Source organism: Haplochromis burtoni, unplaced genomic scaffold, assembly GCF_018398535.1.
Source record: "Haplochromis burtoni strain Fernald_Lab_line unplaced genomic scaffold, NCSU_Asbu1 Contig_152, whole genome shotgun sequence".
Classification (NCBI taxonomy): Eukaryota; Metazoa; Chordata; class Actinopteri; order Cichliformes; family Cichlidae; genus Haplochromis; species Haplochromis burtoni.
Window position 1 is genome coordinate 951,748 of NW_024582513.1, and position 24,762 is coordinate 976,509.

The window sequence follows — 24,762 nt, forward strand, 5'->3', positions numbered from 1 at the left end:
CAAGGCTAGTGCAGAGACAGGCTACTATTCTTGCACTGACATTTAAACCTATGGCAAGTTTAACCAATTAACCTAATGTATTTGGACAGTGGGAAGACAGAGACAGAGTATCGGGAGAGAACCTACATGTGCACAGGGAAGATGTGCCAATTCCACACTGGACCCAGTTTTCAAAAATATTTCAGTCAATAATTCGTTATTTTTAATATTATTATTATTAGTAGTAGTAGTAGTATTAGCAATCATTATTATTTGACCAAATTGTTTTGGCAGCATGATTTTAGCACAGCACTGGTATAGAGTAGCAAAAAACAAAAGCAAAATAGACAATTAAGTGCCTTGAAGCAACCCATATGGAAAAGAAATAGGAAAAACTTATAAAAGACTTGCATAAGATGTGGTCTACTTCATATAGTGAATCATATAAGGCGGCGGTCCCCAACCTTTTTTGTGCCACGTACCAGTTTATGCCTGACAATATTTTCACGGACCGGCTTTTAAGGTGTCGTGGATAAATCCAACAAAATAAAACTAGTACCGGTACAGAAGAAAAATAAGATTTATTCATAACACACGTGAAAAGACCAAGGAAAACTGAGTTAATGATAAAAACGATAACAAAATAACACTAAAAACCCTGAAAACCATACATTTCACACCCGAGCCTCAACTCTCGCGGCCCGGTACCAAACTACTCCGGTCCGTGGCCCGGGGGTTGGAGACCGCTGATATAAGGCTTATATGATTTACTCAAGAAAGTGGCCACTTTCTCATTACTTTTATATATAGTTTTAGTAAGTATCCAAAACATACAAGTTTCATTTATATAATTTTTCAAGGGATCTTATCTCTGTTTTCACTCTTGTATGCTTTTCATACAAGTTTCACACAAGACAGATACAAACTTTATAAGATTATATATATCTTCTCCATATGGGAAGTGTTGTTGTGATTTGGCGCCATACAAATATAAAATTGAGGTAGGCTGTGATTCAAAGCCAGTCATTGTTCTTAGAAATGTAGAGTGTTCAGTTTCTCATGAAGGCTATATATATATATATCTATATATATATAGATATATATATATATATCTATAATGTACTCTTAAGCATATTTTATATACTCTTGAAGTGGTATTTTGCATATACCATAGTTTATGAGGCTGTTTCACAATATTCAGCTTTTTTCAGTGGATCTTGATTAGGTCAGCGTTTACATTGTCTTTCTGTCGTTCCTATACTGAACATGGGAAATAATTTAGATTATCAGCACAAAAACAGTTCAGTGATGCTTTACTAAGCTACTCTCCTACCTTACTTTGTCCTTGTCTGGTGTAATAAACAGTGATAGTGGCTTAGTGTGTCTTAAATGGTATTTTGTTGGTAGTGCAGCAGGGAGAAAATGAATTTCAGTGAGCATACTGTAGATGTGCATAAGCAGGATGACAAAGAAATGAGCCTGCAAAGAGAGCCTGTAAATGTCTAACAGAAGGTGCTGTGCAGGGGTAATTTATGAAGTGTTGTCTCGGTGTAGACAGCCCTGCAGATTTTAGAAATACATGTGACTAGTGGAAATTGCAAGTGGTGATCTCTTCTGTTATTTTTTTTCTCTCCACGACTTTAAAGGTTCACATGGTTCACGGGATGGAGAATTTTTCTGTAACAGATGGATTAATTAAAGTTCAACCGTGTACCTTTTAGGGAGAAAGGACAATAAAGGACACCCTGTCCGGGGACTGGAATGTCACAGCAGCTCCACTGGGAATAAATCTGAAACCATTACAGAGGTGACTAAATCTCTGGGGAATTCTCTGCGGTCGTGGGGCATTTTATGTTTTATGGTGGTTATGAGCATTAAAAAAACAAAAATGAAGTAAAACAAAACCAAATAAAAGTAGCACAAAAAGAATTTGGTGTTGAAAACCAATATGTGATTTTTAGTTTAAAATACAGTATTGTGTTACAGACACAAACATCAAATGCCATCAATGCAATTTTTTATTTAATACATTTAATTGATATTATTAGTTTAAGGCTTTTAACCTTGGTCCCTATGACAGTGTCAGAATGCACCATCTGTGAGCAGCTGTTTTAAAGGTGTGTCAAAGGCGGGCTGCTAACAGTGAAAAAAATAGTCTAACACTGCTGTGCGTTCGATTATTTACTGTGTCACAATAAAGGGAAAATTGTTCCAGTCTGTAAATAGAGCAGCATTTCTCACATTTATACTATAATTATATGCAGAACAGAATGTGCTAGTTGGATAATAATAATAATTTAAATATTTTTCATGTGCTCCTACTGTACATTGGAATTGTCTTGGAGCAAGAACATCAGTCAGCTATAGAGCTGCTGCTGCTGCTGCTTGATGCTACCATTAACAGTTCTGAGGTGGTACGTATTATTTATCATTACACATGAAACGACATGAAGACATATTTTTAACAACAATAAAAAGGATCCGCAATTTGACTAAGAAATGAAATACATCACATTCAGATTACATGATACAATGTTTCTTTGTCGTTTTGTTATTAAGTTACCAAAAGTTTAAACAGCTAAAATTATAAGAAATAAAGGCTAATTTTTTTGAGTGTTCAAGTTTCCAACAAGTGTTGCTTCTGTGAATGAAAAGAAAACCCCAAATCGATTCTATTTCGTATTTAAAGTGTCAATGGTGTTCCATAGACATGTACCAAAACACTGTAAGAGGATAAAACTTTCTATATTTATTGGAGACTTCCGACTGCAGGAAGTCATATTGCTTCCACAGTCGATAACAATGCTGCGTTCTTGTTTTCTCCACAACATATATTTTGTCTTGCATCCTACCATAAAGTCATTTTGACACAAGACTTTAATGGTTTCAAATAAAAGAGGATCACGGTAGAATTTTGCAGTTTAATGATCTCAACCATTAAAAAACATCAATGACTTTCAGGACCACTCGTCAGAGAGAATCAGACTCTCTACCTGTGCGGCAGTTTGTGACAGCAACTGTAACTGCCGGATCCCGAGCTATAGGCGGTCCAGCCTGTGGACATGTCATCAAAGAACGGTCACCTGCCATATCTCTCTGCCATATGCAGCTCGGGTTTTACTGATCTCATTTCCCATTGACCTCAAATGAGTCCCAGTTGCAGCTTGATCTTGTGTGTAATGGATAAGTGGTAAATGTAGCCATGAAACAGCACATCGGTTTCAGCAAGAGTGGTGAGTAGAATGGACACCTAATTGACTGCATATAAAAGGCGGGACATGTAAGTAAGAGCAGCAGCTGCAGCGCTTTATATTCAGCTTGTAAGATGCTGTAGCGTAATGTAAGTGTAATTGATATGAGGCTATCCCGTGTGTCCTTTGAGATGATAGACTAAATGCTGCTCACATACGTGTGCGGCTCTTTACAGAAAGCACTTCCAACACTATTACTTTACCTTCTGAGAACACGACCACTGATTGATGCCCGCAGGACGTCGGATGCAACCTGCAGTTTGGTGGACGCAGATATTAAATAATATGTGGTAGCAGGTAGATCTATCAAGGTTAGCAGGCGACTGTGCAACACTCGGGACAATCTCTTAGTCTGTGTGCTGCGACATGTCAAATGTTGGGGTGTTTTGCATATGGGCTGATGGCAGAGGCCATTGTAATTCAGTCTCAAAGTAATGCCTATTCAGCGCAAAACATAAGTGTGTTGTCAGAATCCCAGGATGGATGTTGGGGCATGTGCAAGTGAAATCTATCCTGATGAAGAGAGAATGCCCAGTGATTTATTACAGAGGGAACGCAGGAAAAAATGCTCAAGCTGGGCACTTTTTCCTTTTCCCTTCGCTTAGATTTTCTATTTGAATTAAATGAGGTGTGTATGTAGGCAGGCAGAGGGGGGGCAGGGGTGGTGAGAGATAGTATGCAGGAGAAAGGACATACTTCATCTTCCCATTCAAAGTGTTGTTTTCAGCAACTTTGAAATGAAGGAGAAAAATGCTGATAGAATTGCACCAGAATGTATCGCAGTGGACTGCAAAGTACAAAAACCCTAGGTCAGGCGTTGGTGAGGCATCCTGCATGCGGGGCATTTTTCCTCTTTTTTTTTTTAATTCCTCTTAAGGTCCCCAGTGACTCACTTCTTGAACCTGCAGTGATTGATGGGAGGTGTGTCCTTGACAAGGCCATGATAGGGTGGCCAAGGGCAAGATACAGCTATCAAATTGTTTCATATACATAAACAAGGATTTAAAAAAAAAAAGCCATTTACAGCATCTGGAGAGAGATGCTTTCACCCTTACTACTAGGAAACATGCTTAAAAGCCCATCTCATTTCTGAACTCAAACAGCTGGCCACAAAAAAAAAAAGGTTTCCACATAAAAATATTTTGTGCATAGTGTAGGGCTAGAGGAAAACACAAGATGGAAGCGTGGCTCAACCTCTGTGAAACAGCGTATACACCTCTTAAAGCATCAATAACAACAATGCAATAAAATGCAAATTATTTATATTGAATTCAGTGACCATTTGAGAGTAGACCAGTGTTGTAGCTCTGAAAGGGAAATTTTTCGTGTTATAATTATTATCAGTTCTGCACTGAAGCGTCGCAATTCAGTACCTGGAGGTTTTTACTGCTGTTATAACAGGTGCAGAACATAGCTTGGCATTGTCTTCCTGAAACAAGCAAAGTCTCCCCTGAAGGAAATCTACTTCAGCACTTATGAGACCTTTACAGATATGCACGTTACACATGCCACGCACAGTGATGAACATCATGCCATTACCGATGCTGGCTTTTGTCTGTCTAGGTTGTTGCTAATAACAACCTAGACAGAGAATTTCACTGTTAGCCTGACAAATGTGGCTTCCAGAAATATTTTACTTTTTATTTAGTCAGAGTACCCAACATGGTGGCACAGCTAGCATCACTGTAAATATGCTAGAGACTGACAGCGATAACAGAAAAAGATGATTCTCTAATTTTGTTTCATGTTGCATACACCATAATTGTGATCAGTGTTGGGATCGTTACTTTAGTTTCTTAAAAGTATTGTATTATGTTACTTAATTTGTTATACTACTCATTACATTACATTACATTACTTACCAAAGAAGACCTGCTGAAGATCAGTCTGTGTTCTTTGCTAACATTGTGTTAGCATGCTATATGTGCAGATGCTTCCAAATACAGAGCAAAAGTAGTGCTGGCAGCGCGATGCAGTTGTTTATGTCCTGGATGCAATTTGTAGTTTAGCGGACTACCTCACGTTTGTCCTTTTGTTCAATAAATATAAAAGCAATGTCCTTACCGCTCCACCATTTTCCTCCTCCCGGCACATGACCTGAAATAAGCTGACTGCAGCACAAGTGAGCAGGAATAAGAAAAGTTTTGTTGGATGTTTTTTTTCTTTCTATCCACCCAGCATTAAGATAACTGAAGAATTAATGCAAGTGATGAGATAATTGTAGCTGTAATGTAATCACTGAATTTATTATATTGCTGCGTTCCTGAAAAATATGATGTCATTACAGTAACGTGTTACTTTGCAACACTGATCGTGATAATACGTTCTCAGGGTGTCCGATACAGATAATTACCTTAATGCTGTTTTGTATGAACTGTTCTGGCATCTGTATGCATAATGGTGATGTCAGTGGTGATGCTTTCATTTTCAACATTTAATATTATTACAATTCAGGGCTCTCTTGTTAATTGTAAATAGAAACAGGAACTGACACTGTAGGTATACTTTACCAGGTCTTGTTAAGTCTACAATTTAGAAATAACTTGAATAGGTTTTCTTATGTCAAACTCCATTCTCCTGTTTTGTGAAGCTATAGGTATGTCAAAAGATATGCATGTATAAACTGAAAGATCTGAACTGTAGTTGTGTTTTTAGTTTTTGATTTTCTGTGTGATCACAAATAAATGGAACACATTTGGACAGATGTATCCATCCTCCTGCACGGTCACATGTCTCTGCAGTTCAAGTGTACAGTAGATGTATGTGTCAACTGGCTGATGAGTTAAACTTACTGAAGTTTTCCTCTAGTGGCACAACACAACTTCTCTATTTCTCTTCCTGCCCTTCTTTCTTCCACGGAGTCTTTGAACACACAGCAGCACTCGCTGTCACTCTTCCTTTTGATTCCACTTTTTTCATCTGATCTAACACGACTTTAGTTTGTTTTCCTTCTTTACATTTATGCAGGTTGTTTTTGTTTTACATATACTATTTTTTCTCCCCCTTGTTTTTGAGTTTGTCATTTAGAGTCTGTTATCCAGCTCTGTTGACTTTTGTTTGTCGTGTTGCAGGACCTTTTTTTATTCCTCGCTTTTGTTCGAGGTGAGATGTTTCTTTTTTTTTATCTCACCTGCGCAATGTGACTTTCTCTGTTCCTGTGGTCTAGCAGCATTTCATGTGCAAATAAATGAACTGTAAACTCTAGATGGCAATTCAGCTAAAATGAAGAAGTAGTGAGATTCCTGCACACATGCCTCACACACATCTCGCTAATGTCTTGTACTGTTCACCCTTTGATGACCTTGGTTGTATTCACTCCTGATGGGTTTTTCTTGTTTGTTTTTTTGGTAAATTGTAATTTAGTGGCTTGGACAGAACAGCAGAAAGAACACGAGGAACACTAAGAGTTTCTTTACTAATAAAGAACTAATTCATGTATCGTACTCTCTTGAGACATATTAGTCTTGATTGGTGAGGAGGATCTACACATAATTACCACAGGTTAATGTAATTACACAGACATTTAAAGCGGGACTTACCAATGCGTGCACGATGATGCTGATGCCATTGGATATCGTGGCATCAATTAAAAGAGACAAAAACAGATGCCCTTTTGTAAAGAAAACATCCTGTATTTAGCAGCACACATATCTTATGACTTTGCTTAAGCCAATTTTTCAAAATGTTCAGTTCACGATCAGAAGGGAACATGAAAATAATGGCATTGATTAAAACTGTCAATGTGCGACTGAATAAATTAGGCCTACGAGTAAATAAATAATAAGCTGGACCACAGAGAACTGATGAATGAATTATACCCTTTTTTAGCCAATAGTTTGCTAACAGCTTCAGGGGGAAATCCTGCAATGGACACACTTTGTCCTCAAGTAGCCATACATTGGCATATTTCCTTTGTATCACAGAAAACAAACCTTCCACAGTCTGCAAGTTGTTCCTTTTTTAAATTTCTTCAAAACAGATTGGTGACTTACCCTTTTTCTGTGCGTACAACAATCTCAGATCTAGCTCTGTTCATCTTTGGAGAGCACAAAGCGTCATTTTTGAAATTTCATCTCGAATAAATACGCTTTATTTTCATTTGGCTGTGTTCAGTAGATATACTGTAGGTTAAATCTGTTTAAACGAAGTATTTGGTTGATTGAGTTACCCTCGTGATTAACTGTCTGCTATTTTAGTGTCTCTCAACAACTGCACTTGCTTCTAAAAAAAGAAGTCAAACCTTTCAATTCACTCTTACTCCCCTCAGACTACTTTAATAATGTTCCTTGTGGGATTATAATGTAGGAGTTGGAAATTTCATTTGTAATATGTGCAGTGTTTCGTAAGTAGGAAGCGTCTTCTGTTTCCAGCTTTTTAGTGCAGTATCTAAGTAGGTTTCATATATCAGGCCTGAGGTTTGTGACAGGATAGGACGATAAGATGAGGCCACCTTTACTTATCCTCTGTCTCTCTGACTTCCTGTGATGTACTGCCTCTGCTCTCCTGTTTCACCTCATCATTTTCTTTTGTCTACTCTTCTGTCCTTTTTCAGGCCCCTTTGGTTTAATGATTTCGCCTTATTTACTGGCTCAGGGTCTTCGGTTTTGGCGGCGCTTGCAGTTTTGCACTTGGTTGCTTTCCTTGGACAGTGCAGAATGCAACATTGGTATCAAATAACTTATTTTGTCTGTGTTTTAATGAGAACTAAATGTTACAAACAAGTGTGAAGAATGAATGATTAAGACGGGACAGAAGAACGGGTTGCAATCATGGGATACGCACAGGACGCAAATATTAAACAAACTTGACATTACATTAATTTCACTTATTTTGAAATTCTAAAAATTAAAAATAGGAAAATAACCTGATTAAATGCTCAGTACTTGACATATTTGACCCTATCGATGAGACCTCAGGGAAAACATTAGGCTGCGCTGGGTTCTGAAAGAGTGATCCAGTTTCCTTCCACAGACCTGATATATGCACAGCAACTGGAAACTCTAAATTGTCCGTAGGTGTGACTGTGTTCATCCGTCTATGTGTGTTAGCCCTGCAAGAGACTTGTGTCCTGCCCACTGCATGCTGGGGTACAGACTCCGGGTCTTTGCTACCCTGAAGCTTGTAGAAAGCAGAAGAAAAATACTAATAATTAAAAGTAATAAAAACCTAGCGTTCTGCACAGACCTAAACTGGCTGCACACGTTACGACTGAAACTGCAGTTTATCATGTTTTTGTTTTTTTTTAGACGTGTGTCTAAAAATGTCAAAAGATGACTTCTTCACTTATATAGCTTTGTGAGGATATTTAAGTTCTTGAGGGTTTAGGGTGAATACGTTCAGTCAGCAGTTACAGTAGCTCCCTGTGGTGACCTAAATAACTTCATTCATAAAGACACTGATACATGCGGGGAAACGTGAAAGTACAGAACTGCCTCCCTCTCAATGTATGCGTTTCCTAAAGCAAACATCACCGCCTCGTTTCAGTTTTAACCGTATATTGTTCACATGTGCTCGTGATGATTACTTGATCTGATGCATTTGTTTCTTTCCAAGCTGATCCTACTTTTAGCAGCCACAAAATTACAGTAAATCTAATGTATATGATGTGTTCATTTGGAGTTCATAAGGGTCTTAGATTATAATTTTTTAAAAAAGACACGTTGTTCCTTCCTCAGTGTTCGGGATGAATGTAACATGAAAGCCGGAATAGACCTGCTGTATAATTAGGCTGCTGAAATATTGGATTTTAAGATGTCATGTTGTTTTGTAATCTTCTGCTGATGCATATCAGAGACACCCTTTGGCTTCTTGAGCAAAGGTAGCGTTTCTATTATTTATTGCACTTTCCGCTGTTGTTTTCGGTTGATCTCTATCATGAAGCAGCTAACTGAGGCCGCTGTAGTGAAAGCATTTTGTAGGACACATTGTTGTGTTGTCTTGAAAAAAAAAGGTTTCCATTGAATAAAACCAAAACATAAAGAGAAAAAAACAAATGAAAAAACAAAAACAAATACAGATTCAGCTGGATAAATCATCACGCTTCTCTTGCAACACTGAAGGGAAAATGCTGCACAGTTGCTATGGAACCCTCTGTTGCTAGGCAATGGGTTTATTATCAGAGTTTTATTTTTTTATATAAGAGGCGGTGTTTTCTTTGGCATCTCGCAAATTTGTTTTCAGAAGGCTTTTTTCGACTGACAGGTTATGAGGAATAATGCTTTCTTTAATTAAGATCCAAGTTATTCTGTTTTATTTTTTTCTGTGTAGATGATCAAATGCAAATGTCCAAACACAATATAACTTATGAAGTATTTCATCAGAAACCATTGCTGCAAGAGAATGTCAAACATTTATGCAATATTAAACCACATATTTAGCGGTTAGCTTTCTTAAGGAGGATTCTATATCGAGTTCACCTTATGCTGGTCCTGTGTTGAATGTGCTATTGATCCTCTCTTTCTTTCTTTCTTTGTAATTTATCTGGCTTAATTTATGAAAACATCCAAATTATAAGCGCAAATATGGAGGGAATATTATCATGATGCCCTCTTGTGGCTGCACCCAGACATTAGACTGATTAAGGTTTACATTATTAGACATGTTTTTAATATATAAGAAAATACAATCGTAGTAAAGACCCAATTTAGGGAAGCCTGACTCTCTTTTTCTTTCCTCCCTGACCTGTCACGCTCTTACATGTACTATGCATAGAAACTGACATGAATCAAAGAAGCACTATTTTGACTTCTGATTATGATAAACATCTGTAATAGCAACTGCAACTGTACTTTGTGGCTGATTATGTTACATTATGCTAACACATTAAAGGAAATGCACATATTGCACATATATGTGTTAAACACATAATAAAAGTAGTAATTCTGTGTTTGAAGCATAGCATAGAAGTGGCGCTTTGGATGTTATTAACACTTCATAATGGAAGCAGTTCGTGATTTTTGCTAGTCATCAAATAGCCAGCCTAATAACATTTGAGGGACCATATATAGTCTAGAGTGTCCAAAAAAACCCAAAAAACAAAACAAACCCAAACAAAGGCATTTTTTAAACCTGCTCTATTTTCTTTATAATAAATAACGACTTTTCAGATATTAGTCAGGTTAGGATTATCAGCTAAGATTAGAAAAAAACATGATTAGCAGTCAAAAGATTAGTTACAAAGACATGTGTGCCCTGCCCTCAGTTGAAATCAGGATATGCCACTCCCCAGCAATGAACGTACTTTGTTTTGATTTGAACTGCCATTGCCATGGAAAACATTAAGTGGGGCAGCTCCACTGCCCCCTACATCGGTTGCCCTGAGGCAAAATAAGGCTGTTAGACTGCAAGCTAAATGTGGCAACACATTGTTGGACTTCAGAGGACAGCATACATAATAGATGAAAAGCAAAGGAGGGGACGCAAGGGCTCAAAAAGAAAAACAATTGTCATCAAGGAATGAAATCAGATTGGCTTATTTTCTGTTTATGAACCATTTAGGAAATCTACTGGACACCACTCCATGCTAATGAGCCATGACAATAATGACTACTGGCAAGAAAAGAAACACATTTATATCTTATTCGTTTAAAGCAGTAGTTCTCAAAATGTGGGATGGGACCCACTGTTGGGGTCCCATCACAGTCACTGCAGGAGCAAGGGGGAAAATATGGAGTGAATGAGATCACTGACTGATTTGTATTTTAAAAAACAAAGATGAGTTTACTGATCCTTTGCCTTTTATTGACCTTTATTTTAATAAAATTCAACCTGATGAAAATTGTGCAAGTTTCTCTTTGGTGCCTTTCAGTAAATGTGACCAGCATAAGCTTCTCCATCCTTTAAGATAGCGCTACTGGTCTTTTCATCCATTATTTTAACTAAATAGTCAGTGTCCTTCTGGGGAAAAAAAGACAACAACATACGGAGGTCAGCCTTGAGTTTGAGAGTTCCTTTCAAACCCGATGTCATGACTGATGAGTCTGACTGAATTCCAGGACAGGACGCTACTTGACCAAACAATAATGATTTGTCATCATTGCCACAATCTATAGTATATTTATGGTCTGTTTCAATCTAAAAGGCAGCATCATTTGCAAAATTACCATTCGAGTACATTAACTACAACTTAAAACTAGCAAACGAGATTAGAAATCCTTCAGGTTTCCTGGGGGTCACACGTGAAGGTGGAATTAGGATTCTTTCTCATAGACTGCCCCCTGCTGGCCGCTAGAAAAAATGTAGGTTTAAAGCACATTTGTATCATATTCACTTTTCAGACCCAGAGGCAGTTGCCATCTTTTATTTACATGCTATGGGCATTAAGAAGACTTCAGTCTAGTCACCTCTGCTGATACTGTGAAAGCTTGGGGAAATATTATACATTACATCTTAATGTCCACCTAAAAAAAAAACACACTAAATTGTGTTGTGATGTTAGAGTACAAATTCACCCAAATCAAATGAAGAGCAAATAAAATAAGAAAAACATAGTATTATGTTTATAATCATGATGCCCTGCTACAGAGAACCCATTTTAAACACTTACATTTAAAATGATTAATGTGATTAATTGATTCTTTACCACCAACAATGCTCGCCTTTACAGTCGACCCATGTAGCACACACGCACAGGAAAATCTTCATGCTGTTAGAGCATGTGGTCATTACACTGCCATGCGAGTGGACATCAAAAAACCCCACAGGGTGACTTTAATTTAGTAAAATTTCAGTAAATCTGTTCTGTTCCCTGAGTGATGTCCCTGTGCCCAGTTTCACGAGGAACCACATGAGGAGAAACCAGTAGGCGACTAAAGATCAACTCATATTGTTTTTGCCTCTTTTCCATTTTAATGCACCACATCTATGCCCAGACCATCATCAGACATGTGCTACAAGCTGTTCCTACTGCGATGCTGGCCAGCAACCCGTCAGCGAGCCAGAGCAGGCTGACACATTCAGAGGCTTCTTGAAAAACTTAGTGTTACACGCTAGTTCGCTAATTGTTCGCACACAATATGGCTTGCCTTGGGACATTATGATCTCTTCCTCTTATTCGCACCCTTCTTTTTCCACAGATCCCAACCTTTGATAAATTATTAAAAAGACAGACTAAGAGATGGTTGGAAACATTTGCAGCGGAGAACAAGAAAGTATGTGGTGGCTACTGTTGGGTTTTGTTTTTTTTATGAAAATCAACGTCTAATGGTGTTTGTTTTCGTTCCAACTTGTGAAGTGCAAGTGCAGGCAACAGTTTTATTTCAAGAAAGCTGTGGTAGTGAAGTGAGTGACTCTGCTCCTCTAAAGCAGGGTCAACATATGCAGAGGGAGACAGGGAGGGAGGGTGGGAGAGAGAGAGGTGAGATTTGGTGCTTTCTGTTTTCATCTAGCGAACGAATGTACTTTGGCATCTCTGGGGAAAACAGTTGCTGGTTGCTTTCACAAAGTGTGATGGAAAATGGCCCTATACCCCCTTCCATCATCCATTTTTTTAAGGAAAAGATGGGTCAGGAAAGATGACAGAGCTTTAGGGTATTTAGAGTAGTGGGACGAGTCAAAGAAGAAGAATTTGCAGAGTATAGGAGAGAACGTGTGCGGGTCTTTCAGTCAGATCCCCAGAATAGTAGCAGATTCATTCATGTTATCACATTTTATCATAGAATATCATAGAATGTTTGTATTGTTGCTGTTTTTTGATCGTCTGATTCTGTTGTGTTTTACAGCGGACATCTGATATGCCTTTTAATTCTCTAAAGCCATAGATTGTTGCAGTGAGGCTTCGGGGGTTATTTCATGACCCTCAAGATTGCACCGATCAGGCATAGTATTATGAGCACTGACAGGTGAAGTGAATAACACTGATTATCTCTTCATCGTGACACCTGTTAGTGGGTGGGATATATTAGGGAGCAAGTGAACATTTTGTCCTCAAAGTTCATGTGTTAGAAGCAGGAAAAATAGGCTAGAGTAAGGTTTTGATAGGTAGACGACTGGGTCAGAGCTTCTCCAAAACTGCAACTCTTTTGGGATGTTTCTGGTCTGTAGTGGTCAGTATCTATCAAAAGTGATAATGCTCTCCTGGGAAACCTTGCTGTCCTGCCATCTATGTGGATGTTACTTTGACACGTACCACTTACCTAAGCATTGCTGCAGACCATGCGCACCCTTTGATGGAAATGGTACTCCCTGATGGCCATGGTCACTGTCAGCAGGATAATGCGCCCTGCCACGAAGCAAAAAGTGTTCAGGAATGGTTTGTGAAGCAAAACAATGAGTCTAAGGTGTTGCCTTCACCTCCAAATCCCCCAGATCTCAATCCAATTGAGTATCTTTAGGATGTGTTGTACAAACAAGTCCGAAGGCTCCACCTCTCAACTTACAGGACTTGAAGGGTCTGTTGCTAACATCTTGGTATCAGAAACTACTTTACACCTACAGGGGTCCAGTACAGGGTCCATGGTTCTGGGCTGTTTGAGCAGCAAAAGAGAGACCAACACAATATGAGACAGGTGGTCATAATGTTATGCCTGATGTGTAGTACGCAAATGGTAACACAGTTCTAATCCCATTAACTAATTTGCCAATCCAACTATTGTGACCACTTAACATATGTGCTAATATTTCATACATGACAAAGCTGCCACAGGTTTTGTTTTTAAATTTAACAATGTTTTACCCACACATGTGTGTCAGTACAGTTACACCTATAGGTTGCAGATGATAGTTTAAGCAGAATGATGCACTGAAATGTGTAACATAAGTGTCGTTAAGGAGGAATGAGGTGCAAAATGATTTATTGGGTATGATCTTGATATAGACAAAGACTCAACATTTGGAGCTGGGTCAGTTCCTTGCAGAGTGCCCTGCAAGAGGCTGTCTGAACCTTCCCAAGCATGCAAACTATCACTCGTTAAATCATTTGTTTTAGCCACATTCAACAACCGTCTTGGCTTCCTGGTCACGTCAGTGAGCACTCTGTTCTGAATTGCTTGGAGATCTCGGACCCCGCTGTATTTTTTTTAAAAAAGTTGTTCCAGAGTGCTGGAGTACAATTAAATGTTCTAATGCGGTACACAATTAAATATTTAATAAAGGATGTTGCACCAGTATGAAAAGAGAAACACAGACAATCTGTCAGTGCCAATTGCAGTGTTATTTAGTATAATTGATGAAGTTTGTCAAAACACAAACAGTTTAAATAAGTCGATTAGTCATCAAAGCTAATTCTAGCAGAAATGTTTATTTCATTCACCTTTCTGCTGAAACAAAATGTTCCTAGTCATTATGTTGGTCAGAGTTGGTCATGAATTAGACTGCACAGTTTGTTCCATGCTCTAAGCTACAGAGGCAAGACATAAAGTTTATGGATCGATGTTTGTATCACAGAAACACACACTATAGTTATTGAGAGCAGACTGACAGGCTAGATTGAACTCTATTTTTAGCCATAATCAGAAGCATAGTCATGGGGACTCTTTATGCATCTAGACTCTGTATGGTGAGATTATTTGGGCAGATCTGGGTTATGTTAGTGATTTTTATACACTTAAAATCCTTATGGCCTCTGAACTGTGCAAGTTTCCAACCTTTAACATCACCACAGCTCTCGTCATCTAAAGCAGCTGTCAACTTTTTTTTTCTTATTAATATTTTTTTTTTTTATATATATATTTTTTTTATTTCAGAGTGTTATATTTTTAGAGGATCCAGAGGTGAAGTCTTAGATCTGTTTTGGGCAAAGAATCTGTCTATGTGAACTTGTGCAGTATAACCATCAGCTGTATGTCACTCTCTGACTCTGTGAATCACAATAGGCTGTAACAATATACATATTCATAAAATGTGTTAATTATATTGTGTTATTACAAAAAAGTAATTATTGGTGGTGCTTTCTACTTGATACTTCTGTTCCAATGAAACTCCAAAAATATTTTTCACTTTCAGTACCTATTACCAGCAGCTAATGCTGAGGAATCTCACTGTGCAGTTAAAACTGTGCAGGAAATGATGGCCTAGTAAACTTTTATTTAAAAAAGAGAAAATTCGAAGAAACAATCAGCATAACAAACCAGTCATTGCTTGTGATTAAAAAAAAGTTATCATCTCGTCCTTATTCCTTTCTATTTTCTAATTAATGTGTGCCACCAGTCCCTGAAAAATGATATACTGTAGATGCAGTATATCCATGCATATGATATACAGTAGTATATCACATGCAGTTCACACAGCAGCAGTGCACTAATAACGTAGCTATCGCATTGATTCATTTTAGTAAAAAGCTATGAGTCTGATGTCTTTCGGGTATGTATGATGATATATTAGATTGTACACACTGCAGCAGAGTTGCTTTTTTTCTTCTCGTAGTTATGATTCCTATGCAAATGCCACTTCCACTATAAAACTGTGGCACATCATCTGAATTCCCTGATTCAGCTTTGCCACATGAACCAATCACTGATCTGCTATTGCTGTTTCTGTTTTCCGTGTCAGCAAATTATATTTTGTGGCTCCATCAACCAAAATAAAGGTGACTTAGTTTGAAGAACAGGGAATGGGAAGGCTGTATTTTGCACCAATAAAACACTGAGAACTAATGGTAACAGATCTGTTCCCCCAGTTAAGGCCAATGCAAGGCATTAAGAAAAGAACAAGCAAGCGCTTATTGCATTGCAAAAAATGCATCTACATTTTTTAGTGTTACAGTGTGCCTTCCTGTATTTGAGGCAATGTCTCATGCGTATTCATGACTGTATACAGCACAGTCACATGGTGTCACTGGCTGTTGGTTACAGTGACTGTGGTTTTATGTGCACTGTGAATGCATACACCTCGTAAACCTAAAGTTGTGTGACCACTGAAATGGGTATGTGGTTATTGTATTTGTAAGAGAGTCAGCATGCATATCTGTCACATGCACTATAATCATGTAAATGAGGCGTTGTTCACTCTTTTCGTTCTTTTCCATAAACTGCTAGTATAGAAACGTGTATGTACGAGAGCATTTTCTCCGTGTGGTTTCAGAGGCTTCTGAAAGGGGCTCATCTTTACGCTGGGCTTTGCATCCACCCACTGGCAACTGCACATATTAAGCACTAACCTTTATATTTGTGCTCAGTTTGATTTTTTTTTTTTGTCTGATGTGGCTGGGTGGATGCTGCTGAATTTATCAAGCAGTTTAATGTTAGAGCATCGCTTCAAAATATGTGTGTTTAAGAAGAAAAGAAAAAATAAAAGCGTTTTGGTGACGCCAAGTTTTCCTTTCTCCTCAGGTCCTCCAGTCGTCGTAGGAATGAGCATCAACATAGCAAGTATAGACTCCATCTCAGAAGTAAACATGGTAAGTTCAGATCTCATTGTTTTAAGGAGGGCTTCACACTAGGAACTCCCAACCTTGCAAGAAGAGACTAGATTCATGCTAAACCATGCAAATATTAAATATCAGATACCAAAATTCCCCAAAAATATATCTCAAACACTCGCTATGAAAAATATCTGAATATTTCTGTGTTGACTGTCACATCTATTTTTATTTATAGCCTGCAGCACATTTAAATAATAAAAGATGATCCAAAGTGCTTTAGAGACAAGCACATTTAAATTCCAGGTCTTCAAAATTAGTGTTTTTTGAAGACTTGAAAATACATGAAAAGCTTAAAGGTGTGTTTTGGTGTGTTCACTAATTACTGTGGTATCCGATCACAGTGATTTAGTGGTCAAATTGCAAATTAATGATCATTCTAATCAGTATTGGCAATATTATCCCTGCATTTACTTTGCATGGGATCAGTACCAAGTAAATAACTATCACACAGCACTTGCAAATACCAAGGCAAATACTTGCTTACAGAATCAGCAAAGGCAGGATTGCTCAAAGGCTTTCCAGCTACAAACATTACTAACTGTGTTTTGTACAGTTCAGTTGGACTGAACGGCCACACAGACTGTGGATACGTGTGATGGTGGACAACTGCTTCTGCTTGTTACTGAATGAGACACTGAGATTTGACTGCAGGTTTTTTATGGCTGATGTCTGAGAAATGACATCATCCTGTCTCTTAGCGTTCTTTTTCTTTCACTCAGCATGATATAGCCACCCACATAGTGTGGCAGCTTTTTAAAATTATGATTATTGTTATTATTTTCTGCTGTATGGCTTTTTTTTGCTTCTGGAGTGATGGAATAATTTTCCAAAAATTCAAAGTTTATTTGTGATTTGACATACATCTAACAATCCCCTAAAGTTGATTCTGTTCATCTGGACGTAGCGTTTTGTAGGAAAAATATTTCATCACTCATCCAAGTGACTTCTTCAGACTCAGCTGACTGCAGGTTTCCCCAATCTTATAAACAGTATATTTGCATAATGACTGAAACCAGCCCACTGAAGGAACAACGGGCTGGGAGGTCAGATGTCAGGTTAATTACGCAAATTCTCATGACCATTGATCAACAACCACTGACCAAAACCCACTGATCAATGGCCATGAGTACCATTCACAGAGAGTTGGGGAATGGCTGCAATCACAGCATCAACTTTTGTAGATTTACTTTCCTGGATGATTGAGAATGCATCAAGACATCTAACAATCAGTCACTCAGACTGATTATTAAAAATTCACGGTCTTAATGAAACAAAAACATAAAATGTCAGTGTTTTCAGCCAGTCGATGCGTTTGCAGGTTTTTGAGTAGCAGAAAATTTCATTGGGTTGTGTTTTTTAAAATGACGTTAGAGTGCCTTTCCTTGAATTTGCATCTAAAATTGCTGATTATTAATGAGAAATGTCACTGAAAGGGGTGATTGAGTTGTTTATCAGTAGTTTGGTTTAGTTCTCATTACGAGCCCCGTGGCCATTCATTTGTACACGGGTGAGGCGTTTTCTGAAAAAATATTATGTCATTAATAATAAATCAGAAAGGAAGGATACCAGATCTCTTAATAGGCATCATGCTCAAATGCAGAGTGTGGGTAAACTTGTTATTTAACTCTAATAATCTGAGATGCATCGAAAGCCGCCGTTGTTTTTTTTTTGCACTTTGTAGGTTTTACATTAAGCGCCTGTACTCGTGTTTTTCTCAGCACTATTAACAGCACAGCCCTTTGGCTACAGGGGATACATTAGCTGCAAGACGATATTTCTCCACTTCACTGCATTTCTCCTCCTAATCCTTCTCTCTCACGCTTTTCCTTAACACAATCAGAAACATTAGATGTTTTTTCCTGATCTGAGATTCACTTAAGCATCTTCTAGTTTCTTCTGCACTTAACTTTTGAGCAGCAGTTAATCTAAAACAACTGTCTACTTTTCCCCTTGAGTACAGTTGAGTACTTTTTTGTTTCTTTGTTTGTTTTTTGCCTGTGGTTTATGTTGGTTTTTCCTTTACTTCTTCCCAGGACTATACCATCACAATGTATTTCCAGCAGAGCTGGCGAGATAAACGGTTGGCCTATGGTGAGCTGAACCTAAACCTAACTCTGGACAACCGTGTAGCAGACCAGCTTTGGCTCCCTGACACCTACTTCCTTAATGACAAGAAGTCCTTTCTTCATGGTGTGACAGTAAAAAACCGTATGATCCGACTGCACCCTGATGGCACCGTCTTATATGGATTAAGGTAAGAGCAGTAAAAACGCTACGCACTACGTGGGTTGCTGGTTAATTTTAATGTGGCTTATCAGGCAAGCATCGGTGCTGTGGATACATTGTGCCACACTCTTCTGTCTTTCTTTTTCTCTGTTTACCGTCCAACTGTTGTTTTATTTGCTTTCACATCATAATAGCAATGCTGTGACACTAAGAGTGCAGTTAATTTTTAGGTTGATGACTATTGGTTGCTGCGACCGTGTGAAATGAACTTTTAAGTAGACCAGGTCTACAACAACCCGCAAACAGTCTCTGTCTGCAGAGCAACTTTGGTATGTCAAGCTGGGAAAACATGGCAATAGGACAGAGTCAGTGTACTATCAGTTTGCTATCATGTCCTATTGAATGGGGTCAAGATGGCAATTACATGTAATCTGTTTGTGATAATATCCCGTTAATAAAGTAATCCAGCCCAAACCAATTCCTCCAAAAACAGTGACATAGGTGTTCCAGGACTTCAACTGAACTACAAAATGACACAGGTACTCACCAGCCTTGCTTTTGTATAGCAGTATAACCAAACTACAACCAGTTGAGTTGATCCCCCTGTTGGAAAGTGGCCTGTCACAGGCGTGCCCTTATCAGTGAATACTGACTCAAATAGATAGCAATGCGTTTGGAAGTTAGTTAGTTATTTTGTCTGCAATCTGTCTGAGACTGACTGTTTAAGTCAGAATTGCTTGCCTTCCACCAGGCAGCCTGTGCAGTCACCTTGCTGTTGCCACAGCTATTCACAGTTGGGCACCAAATCAGAAAAAAAAAATCAATCCAATCAACTTGCAACCACCAATCTTTTACAAGGAGGTTGCTATCCCGTCTTTGCTGTAGCATGACTGAGCCATTTAATGTTAATACAGATGAGACTGCGTAATTATTATTTATCATTTTTATCATTACCAAAGTTTGTTACACAGCTGAACTTAGAGGCAGATTGGCTCTTGCAGTCTCAACAGGTCAAGTGAGAAGGAACTGGACACTATGAAATGTCCCAGTGTGAGTGTGGCTATGTGCAGCTCCATTTTCCTCAGCAACTGATTAGAAATCTTTCCAGGATGTTTCTCTGCCCACAGCCTGGAAAGAAACTGGACAGAGTTCTTGTTGCCTTTTACATTTTACTTTTATACTAGAAGAAGTCTAAGCCCCAGAAAATATAATGTGAGCACAGAAAAACATTCCACGTGTGCCAGTAAAGGACCCGTCTCACTGTGACCATAAACAGCATTAGCCGTAAAATAAATAGTACAGCAGAATCATAAGTATTTCGATATTGCTAAAACTTTTGCAAACTGCTGAACATCCATACATACAGCTCTTACGATAACCTGAACAACTGTTGCTGTGCTGCCGGCCATTTCCTTCATCAAGTGGTATATTTTACTAACCTTAAACCACATTTAAGCTGGAAAAACAAGATCACCTCTGCTAGCCCATATCATCTGGTCCTTTGGCAGGATGAAATATGACAGATTTATTTTTGGTAACAACAAACAGACTTTCAAGTTTTATTTTTAAAGTTAATGGTCTGCAAAGTTATAAGCTTGACCTGAAACAATCACGATGTTTTGGAAGCAGTGACGAATACATTAAAGCAAAGGTTCATTGACCCAGAAAGGCTAAAAAAAAAGGTTTAAAATGCTCACCACCTCAATGTCCCAGATCACTGTGACGAACCAGACAATTCAGTCAACAGCAAATGCGCACAGAGGGACCCATCTAAAAATCCCCTGGGCACTGCTTAAAGTAAGGTTTATGGAACTCACAATGGATTGCTGCTTTTCTTAACACAAGTTATTAAAATAAAGTAGTGTGACAGAGGCAAAGAAGCTGGGAAGGCGTTTTGTTCGCCAAATAAAGGAAAATGTCAGCGACAGGGTTTACATCATATGAAGTAATGAATTATTAATGCGATAATCAGCATTCAGAAATGCCAAATTACCAAATTGGTGCTGACACAAAAGGAGATGTGACTGCAAAAGTATTTTTTTTTCTTCTTATGACTCGTCACAGGGCTATTATCACTTCAACAGAAATGCATCCTCACTGATGCAGAGGTGGCAAACAAATATCTGTGAGACGGTTTCATCTGGATCTACTGTGACAATTCCACACAGGCATGCCAAGCTAATTTTAGCTTCTGACCAGACAAGTACAATCTGTACTTGTGTTTCTGTTCTCCAAGTCAGGAATAGGATGAATATATTATTTTAACAAAACAAAAAAAAAAGAGTTGCTGTTTGATGGGGAACGTTATATATCCAACATTGTTTACATACATCCAGCTGATGATCACATTGGGAACGACTAGAGGGGGACTTGGAGAGTACATCCTTTATGAAGGCTAGTACACTATTTTGGTATTTTAAGGAAGGGAACTTGAAAAAAAGTATTTAAAATTGTTCCATGCAGGTACTAATTAAGCAAATAGAAAAATAGCACGGACAAAATAGCATATACCAAGTGAAATCTCTGGCTTTACCCCATTAAATATTTAGCTTTGTTAGTTTTTGAATGTGTGTGGAATAAAATAACAACTTTGTGCAGCGGCCAGTTTAAGCAGGTGGAGACTTGTGCCAAAATGGTACCAAATTACACTGCGCCACCTGATCTGAATAAACATTCCCAGCTGCTCCACTCAGCGCGGCTCAACACATGCAGGTTCCTCTGCGCCCGCAGAAAGAGGCACAAGGGTAGCAAAATGGACCAGAGCCAGAAGAAAATTGCATTACACCTGCATTTGCACCTCGGCTGGCTTTTTATTCCGCATGCACAAAATGGAAAGCGAAGTCCGTTCCAGGGGATTTTAACGTCAGCTAATTCTTCAACAGCTCGTCCTGAGCCGTACTACAGTTTGGTGTTGTCTGCTGTAAGCTGTATAGTAGATGGTCTCAGATTTGATTTTTGTCAGCAGTGTGTAATTAGAAAAAAGTGCATAATCGTACATGCAGTGGTGATTCCAGGGCCTTTATAAGCTTCCCATGAGCGTGTAATGAAATTGCTTTCTTGATTTGTTCGTCTTTTGCCCAGAGGTTGTGAGGACAACCAGAACAGACAATGCACAATAAATGTTTGTAGTCTGAGTTCAAGCCAATTGATTGTTGTGACTCTCAAATCAGAGTGCCTGAGGTTTTCGGTGTCTTTAAATGGATTTTATTGCAGCCCCTCCCCGTTTGAGTCTATCCCCCACGTCCTGCTACTGAGCAGGACGTGGGGGATAGACACAAACTGTGGACAATCACATTAAACACGCTACTGCACCTTGTCCTGTTCTCTACCCACTCACTGTGAAATGTGCTAGCACTGGTGTTTTTTTGTGTTTGTTTTTTTAAAAATGTGCTTTGTTTCGTACAATTTACTGTGATTCTAATCTAACTTGCGTTCTTCGACTACTTCTATTTTTATAATCATTTTGGGTAAAAGCTTAAAAGTGTCTCTGCTTCACAAAGGCACCGTCATTTTTTACCCACTGATGTGGCTTTGAGTGTTGAATGGTGAATGATTCTTTGTACCAGCAGCCTTTGTTCTTCCAGATTACCAGTCAGATTGCACCAACTTTTTTTTTAAATCAATTTTTCTCATGATCAAACACACACGAAAAAGATATTTTAAAAGATGCTATATTCAGACCTATAACTCAAAGACTACTCTGTTCTGCGCTACGACTTAATTTACTTTAATAAAGTAAACGGTAATAATTATCCTTAGTTCTAAATTTTTCGTATTGTAATACATAGATTGCAATGGAGAGTTGTGGATGCAGCAATGATCAATGCTCCAAGAATGGTTCGGATCACAAACCAGTTCTTCTGATGTGACAGTCTAACTAGGCTTGTGCATAATTTCAAAGTACTTGTGTCTCTTTTTTCTCGTACAGCAATAAATTTCAGTGGGATAAAAGGCACTTTTTGCTGCGTTACTTTTATTCATAGATTTAATTAACATTTTTTTAGGGTAATACTTTAACAGGATTATGCACTGTTCAAGTAATAGTCCATACAGTTTAGCTTTGAACCCTTTAAAGCAGTTTTAACACTTCAGTTTCTAGTATATATTTTTTTAATTTCAGCTATTGCTTGAGGATCAAGTTAGGTACCCATACATGCACACAGAACAGTTTTGAACTTAATATTTTGAATTCAACACTTACTTGAAATGCTTGTGACACATGAATTATTAGTGCTGTGCTTGCCCACAAGAATCCAGAGATGAAGGAATTGTATGAATGCAAATACAAAAAAAAAAAAGCAAACAATGAAATTCCATCATTGCAACATTTTGGTTCTTTAAGCTCTTTGTTTTCGGTTGTACCAGGTAATTCTACAGATAGATTTGAACCTTGTGCTTTATTACGTATAACAAACCGCAAAAGATGCATGGGAACATCAGGTTGTTGCACGCAAAGTCACTTCCAACATCACTAAAAGAAGATGTATTCAGTAAAAAACTGTTGAGCAGGTTTTTCTAACTTGCCAATGGGTTCAGAGGCTGAATCATCACCAGCAAACCAACGAGCCAATATGAGCATTGAGGGCTTTGTTGAGCTAAGCTCTCGCCAGATTGTGTTCTCTCTCTTCCCGTTTCTGTAAATCTGCTCTCTCATGTTGCTCTGTTTATTAAGCCAAGCATTGTGATACTACAGTGATCTTCTTTGGTAAGCAAACTACCACACAGAGATGGATACAGGAGTAGACTGCGTAGGCGTCACAACTTTTGCTCAGATATCTGAAAGCCTACCAGTCTGTAGTGCCGAGCCTCTGGGATCCACCTCCAGATTGCTTTTAGTAGTGGTGTTATGTTGGCATAATTCTTTGAAATGAGTGGAATGAACCTTTTATTTATTTATTTTTTATATTACTGGCTGCATACTAGTCAGCCCTTTTGTTCATGAATCATTTTTGCAATGCAGTGACTTAAAAGAAGCTGCAAAGTTCCATCAAAACAGAATTTTGACCACAAAGGTTTCTTTAGGCGTTAGATGCCAATTCCAATGGCCGGCCCATTGAGATGGCTCCCTTCCCCATACCTCACTTTCATCTTTTACCTCCAAAGACAACTAAATTGCATTGCATATAAACTTAAAATCCAGAGCGTAGAGAGTGCTGAGTGTCAGACTGCAGTGCATGCACAGGTCTGAGGCTGCTGACCATCTCTTGTGGGACTGGAAGTTGCTGACCTACATCTGCTGACATTTCCAAATCCCAGCCCCTCGCTGTGAGCCATCCAAGCTCGTGCCTACTCAATGATGATTCTCTCCTGACTTGTTAACTGTCACATATAAAGTCAATTTCATTTCTTGTGGGCTTCTCTTCTTTTTTTTGCCGAGGGGTAAAGAATTCATTTCTGTCCATTACTCTGAGCTGCTGTTTCTGCAGCTGCCTGGATTCCACTGCTCCGCTGTGCTGCTGTATCAGGGGTATTGTCTTTTAAGAATAGTAACAGTGTCTTGACAGGATTTGTCTTCCTGTTTATGATCAAAAAGGACCCATCGTATTAGTTTTCTCTGGAGGGGGGTGGCTCTCTTTTTTGGATGTTTTGTTAATGTTTGCTGTGCAATCATTAAAAAAAAGAGAAAGTTATGATTTTAACCTTATTTTAATTAATAATTTTAACTGCAGTAAAGGAAAATGTTAAATTGATCATTTAATCAATGTAAAAAAACAACACAGTGTTTGATGGGATTGCATAAAACTGCAGATATCTGCACTTCATGATGAATAATCTATAGGCAAGAGACAAGATTATTGATAATGGAAACTGGCTGCTTTCTGTTTGCATGAGGCTATTAGCTCAAATTCTGTTGACTCCTTGAGTTTTCAGTGCAATTTCAGCACCAAGACCAAACCTGGCTAGTATGTAGACTATCTATAACAGAAGCCCCAAATGATTTGAAATGAT

At 38.4% G+C, this 24,762-nt stretch overlaps 1 protein-coding gene across 2 annotated transcripts in view; it reads left to right on the forward strand.

The window, feature by feature from the left end:
* gabrb4 (gamma-aminobutyric acid type A receptor subunit beta4) overlaps positions 1 to 24,762 on the forward strand; it is a 51,992-nt gene that overhangs the window by 15,904 nt on the left and 11,326 nt on the right. For both annotated transcript variants that reach the window (XM_005931929.3, XM_005931928.3), the window contains exons 3-4: positions 16,496 to 16,563; positions 18,621 to 18,841. In XM_005931929.3, the coding sequence (XP_005931991.1) occupies positions 16,496 to 16,563; positions 18,621 to 18,841 (289 nt within the window). The remainder of the gene's footprint in view (positions 1 to 16,495; positions 16,564 to 18,620; positions 18,842 to 24,762) is intronic.